Below are 19835 nucleotides of genomic sequence, written 5' to 3' on the forward strand. Positions count from 1 at the left end.
ACAGGGTGCTGAACTGTGGAAATGTCAGACTGCCAACAGTATTCTACCCACAGGTAGAGTGGTGAAGTTACCCACCTCTGCACCCACAGGCGTGCCACCACCACACTGGCCTTGAACCAAATCCCTCCAGAGCTTTCTCTCATGCATCTCATCTACCATTTCCCCCTCTACTGAAGCCGAGAATGGCAGTGCTTGCTAATTGCAATACTTGTTTTTATGCTGTTATCGAGATTATGAGTTACGGTAATTATTTTGTTGGAGATAACAATGCTCATTTTCTCAAGATAATGGGTTAATTGATCTTGTCTGGAGAAAACAAAAGGCCAAAAGTCATAAAGTCATCATTTCTGCCTGTGCTAGACCTTGATTGAAGTCAGTCTGATGGGTTGATCAATAATGGGTACTCCCTGCTGTGACATTTTCAATGAATCAAAAACAATACAAATTTGATTAGGCTAGCCTCTATACAGTAGCCCACTGGATTTGACAAAACTGGGTCCAGAGCCTCTGACCTAGATGGAAGTTTCACAGGGCAAATCCAAACATACGACTGTCCACAAACTTCTTAACGTAAGATTCTCATTCATTCAAATTATTTACCTACAAGTTAATTTTATTTCTTCCCAGAAACTGTTATGCAGCTCAAAGACATTATTCAAGGTCAAATCTGGCCCAGGCCGAGTGAAACTCCATCAGTACAACTTCAGACAAAGCACAGTCCAACTGTAGCCTATCCGCATGATAACACATCCATAATGAAGGCTCATGAAACCAAATACAGCTGTGGGGTAGGGCTGGGCGATAACTTCAAGTCAATATCACTATTATTGCAAACCTTTACCTTGATTACAATTAATTAATATTTGATATGATTTGTTTAACATGCCCATAGTTCTCTGACATGGTATGTACTGTAAAGATGGTTTTAGTCAGCTCCATGTCAGCTTCCTCCTCAGGCAGCACTCGTGAATGGAGGATGTTTAGGACAGGCTTTTGCACTTCTGTACTGCGATCAAAACAAAACAGTTGCAACACGTGTTTTGTCGATACTGCATTTATTTGGAAGATTATGACTAGACACGTGTTCATTGGCATGGCTTTTATTTTGGAACGGACCCACCGGATGTTCTGCGTCTCATTGTGTCACGCAAGAGGAAAGTCGAGAGAGGAATAATGAAGTAGTTTGTTGTCATGTTGTACGGATTGTGTTTCACCTAAGATCCGAACACAATATGACAGCTTTGCTTTGAGTGAATGCCTGAACGTGGAGTAATGTTAGTTGGATGTAGGGAGGCACGTGACATGACGTAGTATTTCTTTAAGGGGACGGTCATGAATCATGAATGCAATGAAAGAATTGGGGAAAGAATTAACCGCCTTGAGCAAGATTAAGTCGGTTAGAGGTTCTTAATGTCATTTTTCGGTGAATTGAACAGGCCTACTGCAGGGCCAAGAGTGGTCACATGGCAAGACTGTGATAATCATTGTGTGCAACTCTTTGCTTACCTCAAGTTGGGTAAACTGCACAGAATGCACAGTTGTTACCACACACATACAAAAGATAGCAGCACCGGATTAGACACAGAAGATGTCTACTGCAGACCTATAAAGATCCATTGTATCATTGGGTCATGTCATGACCAGGGCTGCTGACAAACTGCATGTTAACAAAGCTGAAATGGCCATCTAGTTCAGGTCAAGCCTGGTAAGTGATCATGTAGAATGTGTCACAGTTACAGAGCATCAGACCTGGACAGATGGACAATGATGATTTGAAGACACAGAAGACACATTCTAAATCCTTATTCCTAAATGTAAACCGGTGGCTTTTCCCCCCAGCTTTGTGTGACCAATAAACGTTATTGTGTCACTAGAGCGCCAACTCTCCACGTCAAATCAAGTGTTACTGCAGCAATGAAAGGACTGTGACTGTGTGAGATCAGTCATTAACCTATGGAGACAAGACGTGATGCAAAATAAGAGTAAAATCATTGTCATATCAAACATCTTATCATGTATTTCCCACACTGGCTTGGTACAGGCAATATTCATCTACGAATGCAGGTTAATCAAATCATATTGAAAGTTTGTTTCTATTAACCAACCTACTTTTTGCATAAAGTAAATTTGCAAAAAGAGTTCCTCCTTGCTGCCGATAGAGAAACAGTCGCCTCTCTGCTTGCTCCTGCTTCTCTGCCAGCTTTTTGCTTTTTAACTACGAAACTTTCTTTTTTCTTTTATCCCCCTGATTTTACTACTACGCCACTTTCTAGTAACGATCTTTCATTTTGAATCGTTAACCTATTTTTATGGAATCACCACTAACAGCACTTTCGGAGCTCACCCAGGCTAAGTATAGCCTAGCATAGCCTAGCACTCCAGAGACTGTCGGACAATATGCCTCATATAAGCTGCTGTGATCATCTTCAAAGGATTGCCGTACTGGAAACAACGATATTTCATCTCTCAAATAACTCACTGCCATCGAGTCAAATTGCACGGAATGTCACGAGCAACGTGAGTACATTATCATTAGCTCTCAGGGATGCTGACTCACTGCTACCGAGTCAAACTGCTATGGCTACCAACCTAGAGCTAGCTGATGCGGCTAGCCTGCCAGCTCCGGAGAAAGCCCGTGCTAACATCGCTAACCAAACTGCGAGCCCGAAGCATAAACAAAGACATATCCCAAAGAGATTAGTGATTTCCGAATCCACAACTACTCCACAAAACCCAGAAATCAGCTCAGCAACAGGCTGGCCCTCCCTAAATTCCAGCCTGCGGTGCTCGGCTCGGCAAGCTAATGGCCTGACACGGGCTCTCCGCACGAGAGATGAGGGTCGTCAACTGCTTAACCACAAACACCAAAACGAGCGGTCATGGACTACTGTCACGAGAGGAGGAACAGCCCCCCCTCCTCCGCTAATGGAATTGCAACTTGAGAATCGTTTTGGCCTGCTTCGATCACCTCCAGCTGACATAGCTGCCCAGCTCCATGAGAAGGAAAATCAGGCTAGCGCTAGCACAAGGCCTCAGGGAAGAAACACTGTCTCAAAGCCCAAGGACACTCAAGCCATAACAACCCTGATAGTAGGCGATTACACCGTGAAAAACATCAGGAGTTGGAGAAACTCCAAAACATACTGCTTCCCTCAAGACGCAATCTCTGACATAACAGGAAAAATCACAGAGCTACTTACATCTCACAAAGCTGTGACTAGGGTGATCCTGCACATTGGAAAAAATGTTATTTATAAGCAAGAATCAGAGAAACTTAAATCTGATTTTACCAATCTGCTGAATATGCTAGCCTCTCTAAACATTGAGGCTTTTATCAGTGGTCCTTTACCATCTCAGGGCACGAACCGCTTCAGCAGACTACTAGGCCTAAGCTCATGGCTTTCCACCGCCTGCCCACTACATAAAGTAAACTTTATTGAGAATTTTAATTTGTTCTGGCAGCGTGAGCACCTCTTCACTACGGACGGGCGCTATCTCAATAGTGCTGGCGAGGCTTTACTGAGTTCTAATCTACTATACACGGTGGACTATTACAAGGTCAAGATCCCTCTAAAGCCTCCCCAAGACAGACAGCCTGACGCAGCGGCCACAGAGCTCTCCTCCAGCCCTGCTCCACCTGCAGCCACTGACCATGCTCAGATCGACGCAGCTTCCGGCCCAGCTGCCGACCCTGCCCAACTGACCAATGACGCCACACCTCCGGCAGTCGCCACACCTCCGGCTCTACAGGTCGCCGCCCCACCTCCTGCCGCCGCCCCGGCCCAACTGACCAAAGACGCCCCACCTCCTGCCGCCGCCCCGGCCCAACTGACCAACGCCACACATCCGGCAGCCGCTGTCCTGGCTCTACAGGTCAACGCCGCGGCTCAACTGGTCAACGCTCCACCAAACGACGACGACTTCATCTTCTCCCCTCCCCTCCTCTCTTCCACCCCCCCTTTCTCCTCCACCCCCCCTTCCCCACTCTTTCCCCCTCCCCTCCACTCTCCCACCTCCCTCTTCTCGCCCCCCACCGCAGCTCAACGGCCTGATGACCCGGCGGAGAGCGACGCCCCCCCAGGTGTTTACCCGGCGGGGAGCGACGCCCCCCCAGCTGTTTCCTTGGAGACCTCATTTCCCCCCCCCCTCCACTCCTCCACCTCCCTCTCATCGCCCTCCTCCCTTTCCCCCTCCCTCCACCTACTGCCATTCTCAGCTGGCATGAACAAGCTAATTGAGGAGGTTAATGTTAGTCTAGCTAGCCCGCTCCGCACCTCCAACAAACTGTTTGAGCGGGCTGACGCTGGACTAGCTAGCCTGCAGTGCACCCCTCCGCCTGGCCTAAAAGAACTGGCTAATCAGCCCTCTCCATCTGTCATGAACACACTGGCCGAACAGACTCCTGGCCTAAAAGAACTGGCTAATCAGCCCTCTCCATCTGTCATGAACACACTGGCTGAACAGACTCACGCCAGAATAGCCAGCGCCCCCTGCTCCTCCCCACCCTCAACATCTCCCCCTCCTCGCCCCCCCCCATCCCAAAGACCCCCTCGCTCCAGCACCCCCTGCTCCTCCCCACCCCAAAGACCCCCTCGCTCCTCCCCACCCCCAAGACCTCCTTGTTCCGACCCCCCACCCTCAAAACCACCTCCCCCTCCCACCCGCTCACCCTTCCCTCAATCTCCCTGCCCGCCCCAAAGGGGAAAACTGAAGAAAAAAGCATTTTCTGCCCCAAAAACAAGGTCACAGAGGATCATGAAACGATCAGATGTCTAACTATCCCCACCCTGATTAGCTACAGAACAAACAAAGATTATCTCTCAGCACGTCCTGTTCCAGGACCAAGCCTAGTATCTGTTCTCCAGGGACACTCTGAACAGCATTTACAAATTCAACCTAGCAGTGCAGCTATCAAGGCTGCACTGCTAAATATTAGGTCACTTGTAAGCAAGTCGCTTCTAATAAACGATCTGATTACGAGTCATAAACTGGACCTCATGTTCCTCACAGAGACCTGGCTTGATCTAAACAACAGGGAATATGTTCTTAACTCATTCAGTGCCAGCCACTTTTGGAGAACGGATGCTCCCAGTGCCAGAGTTTTCAGAGCGTTTTCAGTGATTTCTCGAGGCCCACAGAATATTGTGTGATATTACTATGTAAACACCGAACACGCACAAGAACGAGCTGGCTCTATTGTATCATCAGCAAAAAAAAGTTTATTGATACCATTTTCCGTTCTTTAGTTATGAGCCGGAGAAGATAGGTTGTTTTCAGCGTTTTCAGGCTTTTCAAATTATTAGCTGAGATAATCCGCCTTTTGTGAAATGCAGCATTTCAAGCACATTCACTGAGTCTGAAGATAATATTTTCTGATGTAGTGACGTAGTTGTTGTGTGATGCCCTGCGTGCACCACCCCCCTCCCCCCCTCCCCCCGTAAACTCCTCCCCACACTGCACACAGCCTCACGCAACCATTATATTTTCGGAGTGTGCGTTTGTGTGCTGCTGTCGGCTCTCAGCGCCACAGCAGGGAAGAGCCAACCCGGATTGCTGAATGGTTTGGCGTCAGGGGCTGCTTTCCTGGCTGCTAATCGGTTGGAGAAACTATACAGACAGACAGACAGACAGACAGACAGGGACAGAGGGGCTCAGTTGTGAGCGCGGATTGACTCCTGTTCGGAGCCAATGTCAGCTCCCGCGACAGAGCAAATGGCTCTGGGAGCATGCATCGGGTTGTCTTTGATCCACGGCTTTTAGGCTGTTTCTCGGACCTGTCTCTAATCTGGACTGCACCGAGCAAGCACTGTCGCCACCTAATGAGTCCGTAAAATAGGTTATACACCTCCAATAGCTACTATAGTTGTACAGGAGCTGCGGAAGGCTTTGATCGACGTCCCACCGTCAAAAAACGCATTGGACGTCGAAGGACGTCCGTGGCATTCTACGTCACTATTTAATTGGACGTCGAAGGACGTCCATGGCATTCAATGAGTTAATGAGTCAGCCCCACCTAACTTTAACTACATTGACGCCCCCAGAGTCGGTAAGAAAGGGGGAGGAGTAGCTATTATTTTCTCTGATGCTTTTCAATGCAAGCAGGTATCGTTTGGCGACTTTTCATCATTTGAATATCTGGCCGCTGTTCTGAAGTGCTCTCCCTCTATTTTACTACTGATTATATACAGACCACCTAAGTACTCTAGTAGTTTTTTTGATGAATTTTCAGAACTCCTTTCTATAATCTCCATAGAACATGACTGTTTAACTATTGCAGGAGATTTTAATATTCATATTGACAACCCCAATGATAATAATGCCAAAGAATTGAATAACCTCCTTGACACTTTTGACCTGTTACAACATGTCTCTGGGCCCACTCACAATCGAGGCCATACCCTAGATTTATTTATCACCAAGGGCTTTGAGTCATCGTTTCTTTCAGCTAGTGATGTTGCTCTGTCCGACCATCTCTGTATTTTTCTTGAACTCAAGATCACCCCTATCGCTCTTACTCGGTCAAAAACCATCAAAAAGCGTTACATCAACGAGAGCACTAGCACACGGTTCATGGAGGCTTTCTCGCTGGCCCCTTCCCTCTCCTCAGCCTCTGTCAATGATCTCCTAGATAACTTCAATTCTAAAACCCTAAAGGCTATTGATGCTGTAGCTCCCATTAGATCTAAACTAATCTCCGGTAAGAAAAAAGCACCATGGAGAAACGCTCCCTCTGTAAATAACAAAAAAAGAGATTGTAGGAAAGCCGAGCGCAAATGGCGGAAAACTAAACTTCACATCGATTATGACATCTATAAAAATAGTCTTCACTCCTACAACCAGGAACTAAAAAATTCCAGAAAATTCTTCTTCTCCGACATTATCAGCAAAAACACCAATGACGCTCGCACTCTTTTTGCCACTGTTGACAGGCTGACAAACCCCCCCCCACAAATTGCCCCTGATCTTCTATCCAATGTCAAATGCAATGAATTTGCGACCTTCTTTAGGGATAAAATTATAAATATCAGACTAACTATTTCCACATCAAGAACAAATGTGGCTCCGCCGCACCCACAGAATAGGTGCTTAATTAACATGACTCAGTTCAATGTCATTGACCACAAGAAACTAGAAGAAACGATACGAGGCCTTAAATCCTCATCGTGTTGCCTAGACACCCTGCCAACAAGCTTTCTAAAAAATGTCTACAGTTGCCTGGCGACCGACATACTGAAGATAATTAATACCTCTCTTCTTACAGGCATTTTCCCAAAATCTCTAAAAACTGCAGTTGTTAAGCCCTTGCTAAAGAAGCGTAGCCTCGACCCCTCTATAATCAGCAATTACAGACCAATATCAAATCTTCCCTTTATTAGCAAAATACTCGAAAAAACTGTCTACCAACAACTCAATACCTTTCTATCCTCCAATGACCTCCTAGATCCTTTCTAATCAGGCTTCCGACCCCATCATAGCACCGAAACTGCGCTTATCAGAGTTATAAATGACATCCGAATGAACACTGATTCAGGTAAAATCTCAATCTTAGTGTTACTAGACCTCAGCGCTGCCTTTGATACGGTTGACCACGAAATTCTATTGGACAGACTGGAAAACTGGGTCGGGCTTTCCGGCACGGTCCTAGAGTGGTTCAGATCTTATCTGCAAGACAGGAACTACTTTGTCTCCATTGGCAACTACACATCTGACCAAACCAAAATGACATGTGGGGTACCCCAAGGATCAATTTTAGGTCCTGTCCTGTTTAACCTTTATATGCTCTCTCTGGGCCTAATTATGCAAAAAAACAAAATAGCTTATCATAGCTATGCAGATGACACCCAACTCTACATAGCCCTCTCATCGGATGACTATGCCCCCATAGAGTCACTGTGTCAGTGCCTTGCGCAAATTAATGATTGGATGTGCCAGAATTTTCTCCAACTTAATAAAGACAAAACAGAGATAATTGTCTTCGGCAAAAAAGAAGATAGGCTCAAAGTTACTGCTCACCTCGAATCCCTATCTCTGAAGCCAAAGGACCAGGTAAAAAATCTTGGCATTATTATTGACTCTGATCTAAATTTCAACTCCCACATCAAGCTTATAAGAAAATCTGCCTTCTATCATCTAAAAAATATAGCAAGGATTAGAGGCTATATGTCCAAACAAGATCTTGAAAAACTAATTCATGCTTTCATTTCTAGCAGGCTAGACTACTGCAACAGTCTTTTCAATGGTCTTCCCAAAAAAGCTGTTAAACAACTTCAGCTCATTCAGAATGCGGCTGCTAGAGTTCTAACAAGAACCAAGAAAGCTGAACACATTACACCAGTTCTCAAATCCCTGCATTGGCTGCCAGTAAATCTTAGAATAGACTTTAAAATTCTGCTAATAGTTTACAAATCTCTCAACGGGTCAGGCCCACACTACATCTCTGAAATGCTTCTACACTATGAACCATCCAGATCCCTGAGATCTTCAGGCACTGGTCTACTAATTGTCCCAAGGACCAAATCTAAACATGGTGAAGCCGCGTTCTCCCACTATGCCTCTCATAACTGGAACAAACTCCCTGAACACATTAGATCTGCCCCTACTCTGCCTATTTTTAAATCCAAGCTAAAGACCTTTATGTTTACTCTTGCTTTTAACTGCTACTAAACTACTGCCTCTCTCGGCCTGCAATTTTAAAAAGATTTTTCCTGTACATTTCCAACAAATGGACTGTACATGTAATAATAATACTGAAGAGTGCCTTGTAACTTATTTAAAACAGAAATAATGTTTCATGTTTGTTAATTTGAGTATATATTTTAACTAAAACTGTCGGCTGTGTTTTTTATGTGTTTTTTATATGTGCATTGCTTTGCTGCTTGTTTTTTCGATTATTTTTTTGTAAAGCACCTTGAATTGCCTTTGTGTATGAAAGGTGCTATATAAATAAAATTTGACTTGACTTGACTTGACTTGCAAAAACGTAACATAACTTTTGTCTGAATATTAGCATACAGCGTATAGCATATAGCGTCCTTCCTTGTCCTTTTTCCGGCTAATCAGAGACAAGAAAAGAGGAAAGTTGTGCTTTTTAGTGAGGAGAAAAGATTTTCCAAGTCTCCTACAGCTGAAGCTTTGTCCTTCAGTCTACTCCCACATCAGCTGACAAGATATCTGGGTCATGTGTGCTCTGAATACTAAAAACAGATGACTGTACCCTGTCCCACACACACACACACACACACACACACACACACGCACACAGGTAGCGTATGGGGAGTGTGTGTCAAGTTCAACCAGTGTTTGCATTTGTGTGTGCTTGTGTACATGTGCAACTGGTGCGTATGTGCCTTAGCAGATGACAATCTTATCAACTTCAAAACGCCACCACACGCGGCTGGACTCTCGTCTCGTGTCAGGGACAATTCAGTGTAGAACAAATACACAAACCCAAGCTAAACACCGCCAGCAAGCTGATCACAGCAGCGAGTTGCAGCTGTCATCTCAAAACACTAAAGTCATGCCTTCACTGTAGCAGCTGGTTATAAAAGAAATAGAACGCTCCTGAGGCTAGCTGTTCTGTGAGTGTGCAGCTTTGCCCATGTGCACTGTCAAATCCCCCTCATCTCATATTACACTACATAAAGAGCCCACTGTGCCAGAGTGCTCCATGAAGACAAATAGCAGCGGTTCCTCTTTCACTGCTGTTGAATGAAAGGTACAATCAAGTCAAGTAAGTACAGTAGCCCACCACAGCTTGAAAACTGGCCTGACTGCTACCACATTTACAAAGCAGTGCAGACTCACCACCTGATGTTATTATTATTGACTAGTAAATATAGGGACATTTTGGTACAAATAATCCATGTATCATGACCCGAGTGTCCAGATAAGAGCATTTTTAAGCCACGTGATGTAGGCTTGTGTAACGGATACTGCAACTAGGAATGGGGGGAATAGCGTGATCCTCCTAAGTGCTATGCCCTGCCGGTGAAACACCTCGCTGTCAGGTGAAAAGAAGCAGCAGGCGATGTATCGGAGGAAGCATGTGGTAGCAGATCTGCAGAGGGGGTGGGGCAATGACCGGGACAGCAGGGGGAATTGGCCAAGTACAATTGGGGAGAAAAATATGAAAGAACTTGATCATAAACAAACAAATAAATACACCAGGATATGCAATGAATGCCATTCTCCTCATATCACATTCTTACAGTTTCATGTGAACACATGTAAAACTTCTATATTCACAAAAATAACATCTGCATGTTGTTTTATTCAAGAATCAGCATTTTCTTTATGACCTCCGTGTGTCAGGATTTCCACGACAGCGGCCATTAGTATGTATTGTGACTTGCTCATAAGCAGTCAAGAATTCCCTCTCAAATATCATTTCTATATTTCCTCACTGATAACAAGTGTAAGATCAAAGCCCTGAAATCGGCGAGCAGTGAGTCAATTGAGATGTTTGGCCAGTTTCAGGAAGAGGATTTACAAACCATGGAGAAATTCAACACGGAGCAAGCTGAGGTAGTTTTCAGCGTCAGGAGACATCTAAAATTAAATATTACATAAGCACCTCCGTCCCCTCATAGGTCTACAGATCCAGGATTCAGCAGTGGACCAAAGCAGGTTCTATGAAACAAGTGATCAGCATGAGCAAGATCGAATCCAACTCTACTGGCTGTCATGTCCAAGTTATTACCTGCTAAGATAGCATAAACACATAACACTCAATTTTCCACTCCCCCACCTTGTTGAAATGTGTGTACATGTTGTCTCTTCTACTATCAGCCTTAGTCAAAACAGTATGCTCATATCCTCAGATACAATGTACTTTGATTAGGAAGCAGGTTCAGGTGTAAACTAGGTAGCTCCCACTAACTAAGCACGGCATGCAGCCTCTCCCCTCTCTCACCAGCAGTGTTGGGAAAGTTACTGAAAATTGGTAATTAGTTACAGTTACTAGTTACTTCTCTCAAAAGGTAATTTAATTACTTTAAAGTTACCAGTTACTTCAAAGTAATTAGTTACTAGGGAAAGTAACTTTTGCGTTACTTTTAAAAGTCCGCTTCGATTGTTATTAATGCACACATTATGTTAGTGTTGCTGTGCCACAGTGTGGCATTGAACCTTCGCTTATTGGGGAGGCTTATAGCCTATCAAGGTCATTAGCCTCTGGGGCTCTGGCTGCAGCTCTCTCCCCGGACTAGGTCTGAGGATCAGAAACTGGGTAATCCTCTGAAGTTGTCCATTATTTTCATGTCCTAAAGTAACTAGTAACTAGCCCAGTTACTATTTTAGTAACTGTAACTGAGTTACTGAATTTGAAAAAGTAATTAGTTAGATTACTAGTTACTGAAAAAAGTGGTTAAGTTACAGTACTGCTCACCAGCGGGTTTTCATGGTCCACTTCCCTGACTGATTCCAACTACGTTCAGGTGTGGTGTGCTCCTCCACTCGGCATGGTGCTGAACCTGTGTCCAGTCATTTTGGCCACTAATTAGCCATTTTTGCCCATTTAGTCGACCCAAGGCAATTACCTACACTTCCTGAAAGATTTCTGCTCACTAACACACAGACACTTTGCATTCTTATTATAGGATTCAGAAACAAAATAAGGTCATTTCTTAGGAAATATGGTGGTTTTTCCAGAGAGATCACATCTGTCTCCATGGTTAAGCTTGCTTAAACATTAACTTTTGGCTGCACTTAGAAAAGGTTTAAGGAGCAATGGATGTTGTTCAACGTTAATGGTTAAGGTCTTGCTCAAAATGTTTGCATTTGTTCATCTGTATGTTCCCAGAATCAATATGATAAAGTCCAAGAGAAACGTTTAGTGGTGAGTACGGTAATGTCTGTAAAAACTGCTGACACTTCATAGGCCAGTGTTTTTTAGGCTACAAAAGTCTAAAAGAGCAATTGTTCAGCCCAATGTTGCAGGGACTTAAGGCTATTTGTCAGGAATTATATATAAAATCTGACATTTTCAGTCAATATTTTTTTTGTTTCATTGCATTAGGTCTTAAAAGCTTTCAAATTGGCGACAGAGTGTGCACCCTTGTTTTCCCTCAGAAATAAACCCGATTCAGAAAACACAGACACGATGATAAATAATCCTTTGGCCAATGGATAGTAAGCACTTATTTGAGACTGCCTTGATGTTGAGAGGTCTTTGTGCTTGTCTCAGTGACGGGGGGTACTGATGCTCTGTGATCTTTGGTTTGCATCCTGGCTGTCGCTGTGCGTCACTCCACTGCTTTGACTGACTTCACAACAAGTGCTGGCCAATGTGAGGCTCCTGTCTCTGCTCCCTCAAGCACCTTCTCCCAGAGAGGCATAGGGTTGACCCGCAGGGATTTTCAAGTCGGATTAAAGTCGGATTAAATTTTGTGATAATATTGAGCGTGCCATTGTGTCAGAACAGAAATGTTAGTTGAATGAATCATTACATTAATATTAAGAGAGATACTGCAGACCTAGCTATCAAAAGGCTCCATTCTACTGTCTGCGAGCAGAAACGCACATCATGGCCTACATCATCTGGCCGTGGAAACTGAAAGGCCCTCGATGCGACATGGCTTTTTCCTTATGATTCCACTACAAATAAGGTATCAGAACTGAACTGAACTTCTGGGCATCTTGACATGTCAACATTGGCTATTTGGAAGATACAGAGGCAAGGTCACAAATACCTCTCCAACTTGAGTCTGAAACAAGCTTGTACCTCTTCTTCACTAGGTAGGGATGGAGTGACAGAGCAGAAGAAAGATCAAGATTGAGAAAGAACAACCGAAGAGCTCCGCCAGAGGAGAGATGTCCCCCTCTTTACGATAACCCCTGTTACAATTTATCACAGGCAATCAGCAGGATTTTGATGTCTACAGATGGGAAAGGAACGTACCAATCTGTATAACACAATGATAATATTACATGATATAGCTCTGTATAACACAATGATAATATTACATGATATAGCTGACCCAAAACAGATTCACGAAGCTATACAGGATGTTTTCGAATGTGTAATACCCCTAGATAGTAAAACAATGTATTTTGGTATATCGGAAGACTGGTTGAAAGAAGAAAGATATTTGATTAATATATTGCTGGTAGCTGGTAAAAAAGCTCTCACCAGGAAGTGGTCACAGGAAAGCCCTAAAGTGAAAGAATGGATGAATATTACGATGGATATATATAAGATGGAAAGACTAACTGCTGTTATAAATCATAAAGTAGAACAATTTACCTCAAGATGGGAATGCTGGGTTCAATATATAACACCCATTAGGCCAGATTTTATCTTTTTGGATCTAAGATGAATGTATAGTGAAAAGTCGACTCCCTGTTTTGTTTGTTTGTTTTTTGTTTTTGTTTGCTTGTTTTGTTGCTGCTGTTGCAGTTTTGTCTTTTCTTTTATTTCTCTAAAAAAAAAAAAAAAAAAACTATTGCAGTACATATCTACAATGTATACAATGCAAGTATGCAAAGATAATAATCTGTCAATAAAACGTAAAAAAAAAAATATATATATATATATATATATATATATATATATATATATATATATATATATATATATATATATATATATATATAGCTGACCCAATAGTATATAGATGAAACTGTACATGATACAACTGGAAATTACACTAAGGGCCTGTCCACACTGGCATCCTGAAGAAAGAAGGAAAAAGATCTCTTGAATTACACTACATCAAATTTCTCACATAACAACACTCTCAAATGACACATGACTGTATTTGCTGTCAGATTCAGACATGAAATCAGGCATGGCAGGACTGAAACAAAACCTTTCCCCATCAACAACATTTACTGTTGAAACACAAGTCAGGGGGTGACGGCTTCACAACGTCATGGTTGTCAAAGTCACGTACCATCATGGAATGCACCACATGGTTTAGGTGTAGGGTTACATGCAGGGACCTGCATAGTGTGCGAGCTGATATAAAGACAGCGTAGAGTAGACCCACGTCACTTAAATCACCTGCACACACAAGCATGCCATGTGTACACACACACACACACACACACACACACACTTACCCAGCATTGTTGCTGACTGCTGTGAGACCCTTAACACCGGTCTTCAGCAAACTGTTGATGAGATTCTCTGGGATACCACACAACCCAAAGCCTGTGTTAGAACAGAAAAAATACAGCCTTAGTCAATAGTTTATCTCCTATATTCAGTTACTGATCATGAAGTGAAATGTAACACCATCCTATGACAACAGACCAAGAACTCGCAGTTTGCCAGTCGTTTATCATGTAGATTTATCCATAATCAATTGTCCTCTTCAAATGTCCAATATGACGCATTTATTACATTACACATACACAACCCTTGGATAGAAGTGTGACACTGTGGAAAATGTTAAACAATGTCATACCAGCCTAGACTATAAATATGAGCTGTGGAATTTGTGTGTGTGTGTGTGTGTGTGTGTGTGTGTGTTTATCCACCAGCGTGGCAGACAGAGTGCTCATTTAGAGTGAGTGGTATGTTATTTGATGAATAGGCCTATATGCCACATTTTTAATCAATCTTTGGTCCTCCCCTATCTGACACTAGAAGACTTAAAACAGGTTCTGAAAATACATTGCCTCACACATATAGTGATAGATTTCAGAGATTGCTGTGCTGTCTCAGTCTTAAATACGCTCACACTAGACGATTAGGCAAGGGTTAGGGATTACACGCTTATTAAGATAATACATAAGTATTATCATAGTATAGTATAGTATAGTATAGTACAGTACAGTATAGTATAGTATAGTACAGTACAGTACAGTACAGTACAGTACAGTACATTATAGTATAGTATAGTATTGTGCAGTACAGTACAGTACAGTACAGTATAGTATAGTATAGTATTATCCTGCTGACTCCTGAAATGTCATTGACATTGTTGATCATATGGGTGGCTCAGATCTATCTGTGAGTCAATCAGATTAAGATTGAATCTATAAAGAAGTCGCACTACAAGATAATCTGGGTGGACCATCGGTTCTGCCCAAGCCTCAGATTGGGGATAGCCCTCCAGATTGCCGAGATGTAAAAATATGGTGTTAATCTGCCCAATAATCCTAGTGTGACTTAGGTACTGTACTAGCTTTTGAAGACTTTTTGTCACCGAGTTACACCTACACCTACTCCATCTGCAGCCCTTGGAGTGTCAGTGTGGGCTATCTAGATCTTACCTCCAACCAGAATAGTGGCTCCACTGGGGATGTCCTTCACGGCTTCTGTAGGGTCTGAGTAGAACTTTGAATCTCTCTGGCTGGAAGTGGAAAAGTAACAGCCACAGGTCTGTGGAGAGCAGAGCAAGAGGAGGAGAGCATACATCAATACAAAATGTGGCACTTTTCACATAAAGCACCATCAGGAATAGCGACTATCTGCAAGTCACTCAGTCTGGATACGTGTCAGCTAAACGCCTAAAATAGGAAATGATGGTGATAAAAAAGACCAGATGCCTGAGGGGAACCCATATGTTTGCACACTTTACAGAGCTGATCCAGTTTGTACAGTTGAGGAAGGGAAAGATAAGCAAAAAGTGCTGAACCAAAACCACAACAAAGGGAGTGGAGATTTATGGCAGTAGTCCACAGTCTTCGAAAACCCAACAGCTGGAGACCCAGCAAGACCAGACACTACTACACTATTAAGCAATAAATAAAGATTTCTCAGCTAATTTACATGTATATGCATGATGCAACAAGGCGGCAATACTAATCTAGACTGCAGCAACATATTCTTAGAACGATGACACGTTCAACTAGTGTCCTCATTATCTTATCCATCTTGTATGATTGAAGAATAATTGGTCTTTCAAAAGCATTCCTAGATATGTATCAGGTGTGTGCAGACTAATAGCCTAACCTAAACAAACAGTCAGTGTCCCTCCCTGTATGCTAGTAGCTACTAACTGCTTTACGACTAGTGGTTAATTGTTTACTGTCCTTGCTAAATGTTCAAGGACAGTTAAAAGCAAAAAGTTGCTGGAAAAAAGGCACATTTTCACACTAATCTAAAATGATTTGGTGGTTTTTCCTCAAGACTGGCACTGAAACTAAGAAGATCTGGGTGAAAAACATTTATAATTTCTCATCACAGTTGTTCTCATATCGTATCCCAGCACACACTAATCTTAAAAAGGTGGATTGCAACTCTGGTGCTCCGTCAGTTATTGAATACTCTTGTATAAGAAATATTGTATTGTTTTACCCCCAACCACCATAAACCTCCCTGACAGAGTCAACCAGGCAAACTAACAAGTGCGCGTGGACAGTCAGCTGTCTGCTGGCTGTCTGCCAGCAGGGAGCAGATTCTCTAAAGTCAACACGGGAGCAGGAGGCAATAGGTCAACCTCATCAAGGCTTTCATTTTCTAGACATTATCCGACGTCTGGCTTATCCTTTAACTCCTCTGTGGTGACTCATTATCTACTGGACAAGTCTGCAGGAGAGTTTCAAATCTGGTGGATTTGAGACTTCCCCAGACAAAGTAGGCAGCACAGAGGTGATGTTTCACTGCTGCCCTTCATGTCACATGAGAATCATGTGCTATTCTATTCAGAGACAACAACAAAACCAAAAACTTCTTCCAAGCGAGTCGTAAGACACGATTACATTACTACTATATTACTCTACTACTACACCCAGTAATTGCTGGAGTAACAAATTAGAAATTTCAATTTGGATTGAAATTAACAACTTAACTATGTTTTCCCCCACTTGTAAAGACAAGCAAAGTTGGCTTACAGTTAGGCTTTGATGTAGCCCATCAAACACCCTCAAAATATCACTGCAATTCAACTTGCATCTCGAGTCCGAAGACGATCCATGCAACCTGGGAGTAGATTCTGACCATATAGGCTACTTCAGCTCCACACACCAAATTGCTGGTCAAAAACATGTTTCGATATGATGCCTTCCCCCCTTGAACACACACACACACACACACACACACACACACACACACACACACACACACACCCACACACACACACACACACACACACACACACACAGAATATATTTGCTGCACAATAAGTGATCACAACTGGACTAAGGATAGCAGTAAATGCAAATGAATTGCAGGAACATCTTGATGCGATTTGGGCTAGCTTTCAGGATACACATCATATTGGGGAGGAGACTATCGTCAATACGCTATAATGTTATGGTCAATACATGTTTGTCTTACAGTTAGGGGTGGGGGAAAAAATCGATTCACCTAAGTATCGCGATTTTTAATGTCACGATTTTTTGGATCGATCTTTTATTCCAGAATCGATAATCGCAAATTAAAAAAAAAAAAAAAAAAAAAAATTTTTTTTTTTTTTTTTTTTTTTTGGGTGCTTGCAGTCAGGCCACTCACTGAACAGTAGGCCAGGCGCCGCCTACTGGTTTACTAGTGGTTTTATTACTTTATTAGTTAGTCTGAAGTAATAATTACACTTCAGGGTTAAAGTGGGTGCATCTCATTGTAAAATTGGACTTCAAACGGCCCAAATCTGGCTTCAAACGGCCCAAATTTCACGCGCGTTGGCCCATATCGGCCTGGCCTGCTTGGTATCTAATGCCCGGCCTGAATTATGATCCCAGTCCGCCCCTGTTTTTAACTATATCGCCCAGCCCTACTCATGATATATAATATACAGTCTCTAGTGTATGATTCAACTTTTCCCATGTTCTAATCTAGTGTAAAAAAGCAAACAAACTGAAAAAAGAAAAGAAAAAAATAAACAAAAATCGCAATAAATCGTAATATCGAATCGCAATAATCGTAGAATCGCAATACTTAAGAATCGCAATATAAATCGAATCGGCACCCAAGAATCGTGATAGTATCGAATCGGGAGATAAGTGAATCGCCACAGCCCTACTTACAGTCACACAATATTTCAGACACCACTGATCGGATTTTAACAGAACCTTGGGAAATGATGCATCTCTCCTCTCGCTTCTGACAAAATTATACTGATTGGCTAGCTACATGTCCAAAAAGAGGCCACATTATTACTGATCGGTAACCCTAACCCTAACCCAGAGTGTGGGGTTAGCCTACATGTTTACTGTTGCCTTAGCCTAACATTGTATTACTAGGCTGTGATATGTTCACTTCAGCTTTTTCCAAACACCTACACCTGACTTAACTTTAATGATAACGCTCCCCTGGCTGCTCTGCTGCCACTGGACATGGCTATCTTGTACATGGCCCTGGTAGGTCAGTCACATGGGTAAAATAAACACAATGGAAACTATTCTAGAGTTTGTGAAGCTATGTTGGTAGGGGTGACTTATAGCGTGACCTACAACACACATGCACGGACGGCACACACACTTTATGATACCTGAGCTACTGTGTGCTACATATCAATCAGCATGTTTGACTAACCCGTTAATGCACTTGAAATATTAAGTCGCTGATCCATTGAGATAGGTATACAATGCATGAGCTTGTTCAAAATGTAGCCGCAAATGAGGTGACGTTTTGAACCCCGAGGACCACCACCACCACACGAGGTTGCTTTGCAGCTTGGGGACAGTTAACGTTACCGTATAAACAAAAATACAGGGAGAGGTGGTGAAGATAAATTAACGAAATAAATAACTAGACTCCAATGGTTCTGAAACAAATGAAACAGCAATTCGCAGATGTCAATTTCTCCACATTAACCCAGTTGCTGGGCATAGCGTGTCAATTCAATTCAGCCCAATTTCGATAACGTTACTGACCTTGCTCAAGGAGTGGGTCGCGACGTTTAATTTGGTTCTGCATGAGCCAGATAGATTTTTGAAGAGTACATTCTCCGCTCTGTACAGCACTTTGAGCGCCGCCATGTTTGTTTTTAAGCTAAACTGGGATGAGCCGAGTGCCTGAGCCGGTTGACGTTAGCTAGTGATGATGTAGGCTGAACAGCGTATAGCTCACACGGTGGTGAATGCAATGAGTGAGTGGGCTGGACTAGCCAGGGTGGGTAACCGAGCCTGGCTTCCGTTCACAATTGATTTTGTCACCCTACCTGGTTCCGGCCTAGAGCCCGCCCTAGACAGGAAGGGCAGCGTTTCTAGCTCGTCAACTTTTACGTTAACTTGACAATTTGACACAAGTATCAGAACGGCAAACAACAAAACAAAAGATGGACGTACCGAACGAAGTTTTTGAAGAAGTTATTTTAGGAACATTGCGGATTCACAATCTCACATCTTTTAAGCCAATACAGAAGCTTTGCATCAGACAATTAATCGAGGAAAGAGACGTCAAGCTCACGGCAACAAAGACGTTTTTTGGCGCACTGCCTTCCGGTGTTAATTCTGGTTCCGGGGTTTACGCCCCCATGACAAAAAGCGGGGTGAAAGGTGCCCAGACTACAGGGAGGGTGGAGGAGGCTCGGCAGACTCATTTGAATATTATTACCATAGCATCTCACCGCTGCCTTCAAGTAGCCATCGTAAACTCGTTCTTCAGAGGTAATGAGGGCTGATGTTTTTTTTGCAGCAGAATTGTGCGGAAGTTCTCATGTTCTAAAAAATAAAACAGTTATCATGTTCTCAAGTGCGTCTTCATTTATTTATTTAGTCAAAAGTTGTTTTAAGTTAGCGTAAATGCGCAAAAAATGTGCAACCACAAAGAGTGACGGCATAATAACACGGAATATCGATATAATCACAATGCTATTTGTCAAAACGATGTCAAACTATTAGCCTAACACACACGGGGTAACACAACGTAGACCACTTGTCTTTTACCATTCCATGAGTTAACGTTACCTAATTTACCTTATTCTCAGCGACTGGAGTGTCAGATG

General features: G+C 42.9%; 1 protein-coding gene across 1 annotated transcript in view; it reads right to left on the reverse strand.

The window, feature by feature from the left end:
• The window catches only part of oxct1a (3-oxoacid CoA transferase 1a), an 82352-nt gene extending 63447 nt beyond the window's left edge, over positions 1-18905 (reverse strand). Inside the window, exons 1-3 of the mRNA XM_083644889.1 lie at positions 18763-18905; positions 15220-15328; positions 14062-14152 (exon numbers count right to left, since the gene is read on the reverse strand). Coding sequence (XP_083501015.1) covers positions 14062-14152; positions 15220-15328; positions 18763-18867 — 305 coding nt within the window. The 5' untranslated portion in view covers positions 18868-18905. The remainder of the gene's footprint in view (positions 1-14061; positions 14153-15219; positions 15329-18762) is intronic.
• Between the last annotated feature and the right edge of the window lie 930 nt (positions 18906-19835).

Source organism: Poromitra crassiceps, assembly GCF_964638095.1.
Source record: "Poromitra crassiceps genome assembly, chromosome: 10".
Lineage (NCBI taxonomy): Eukaryota > Metazoa > Chordata > Actinopteri > Beryciformes > Melamphaidae > Poromitra > Poromitra crassiceps.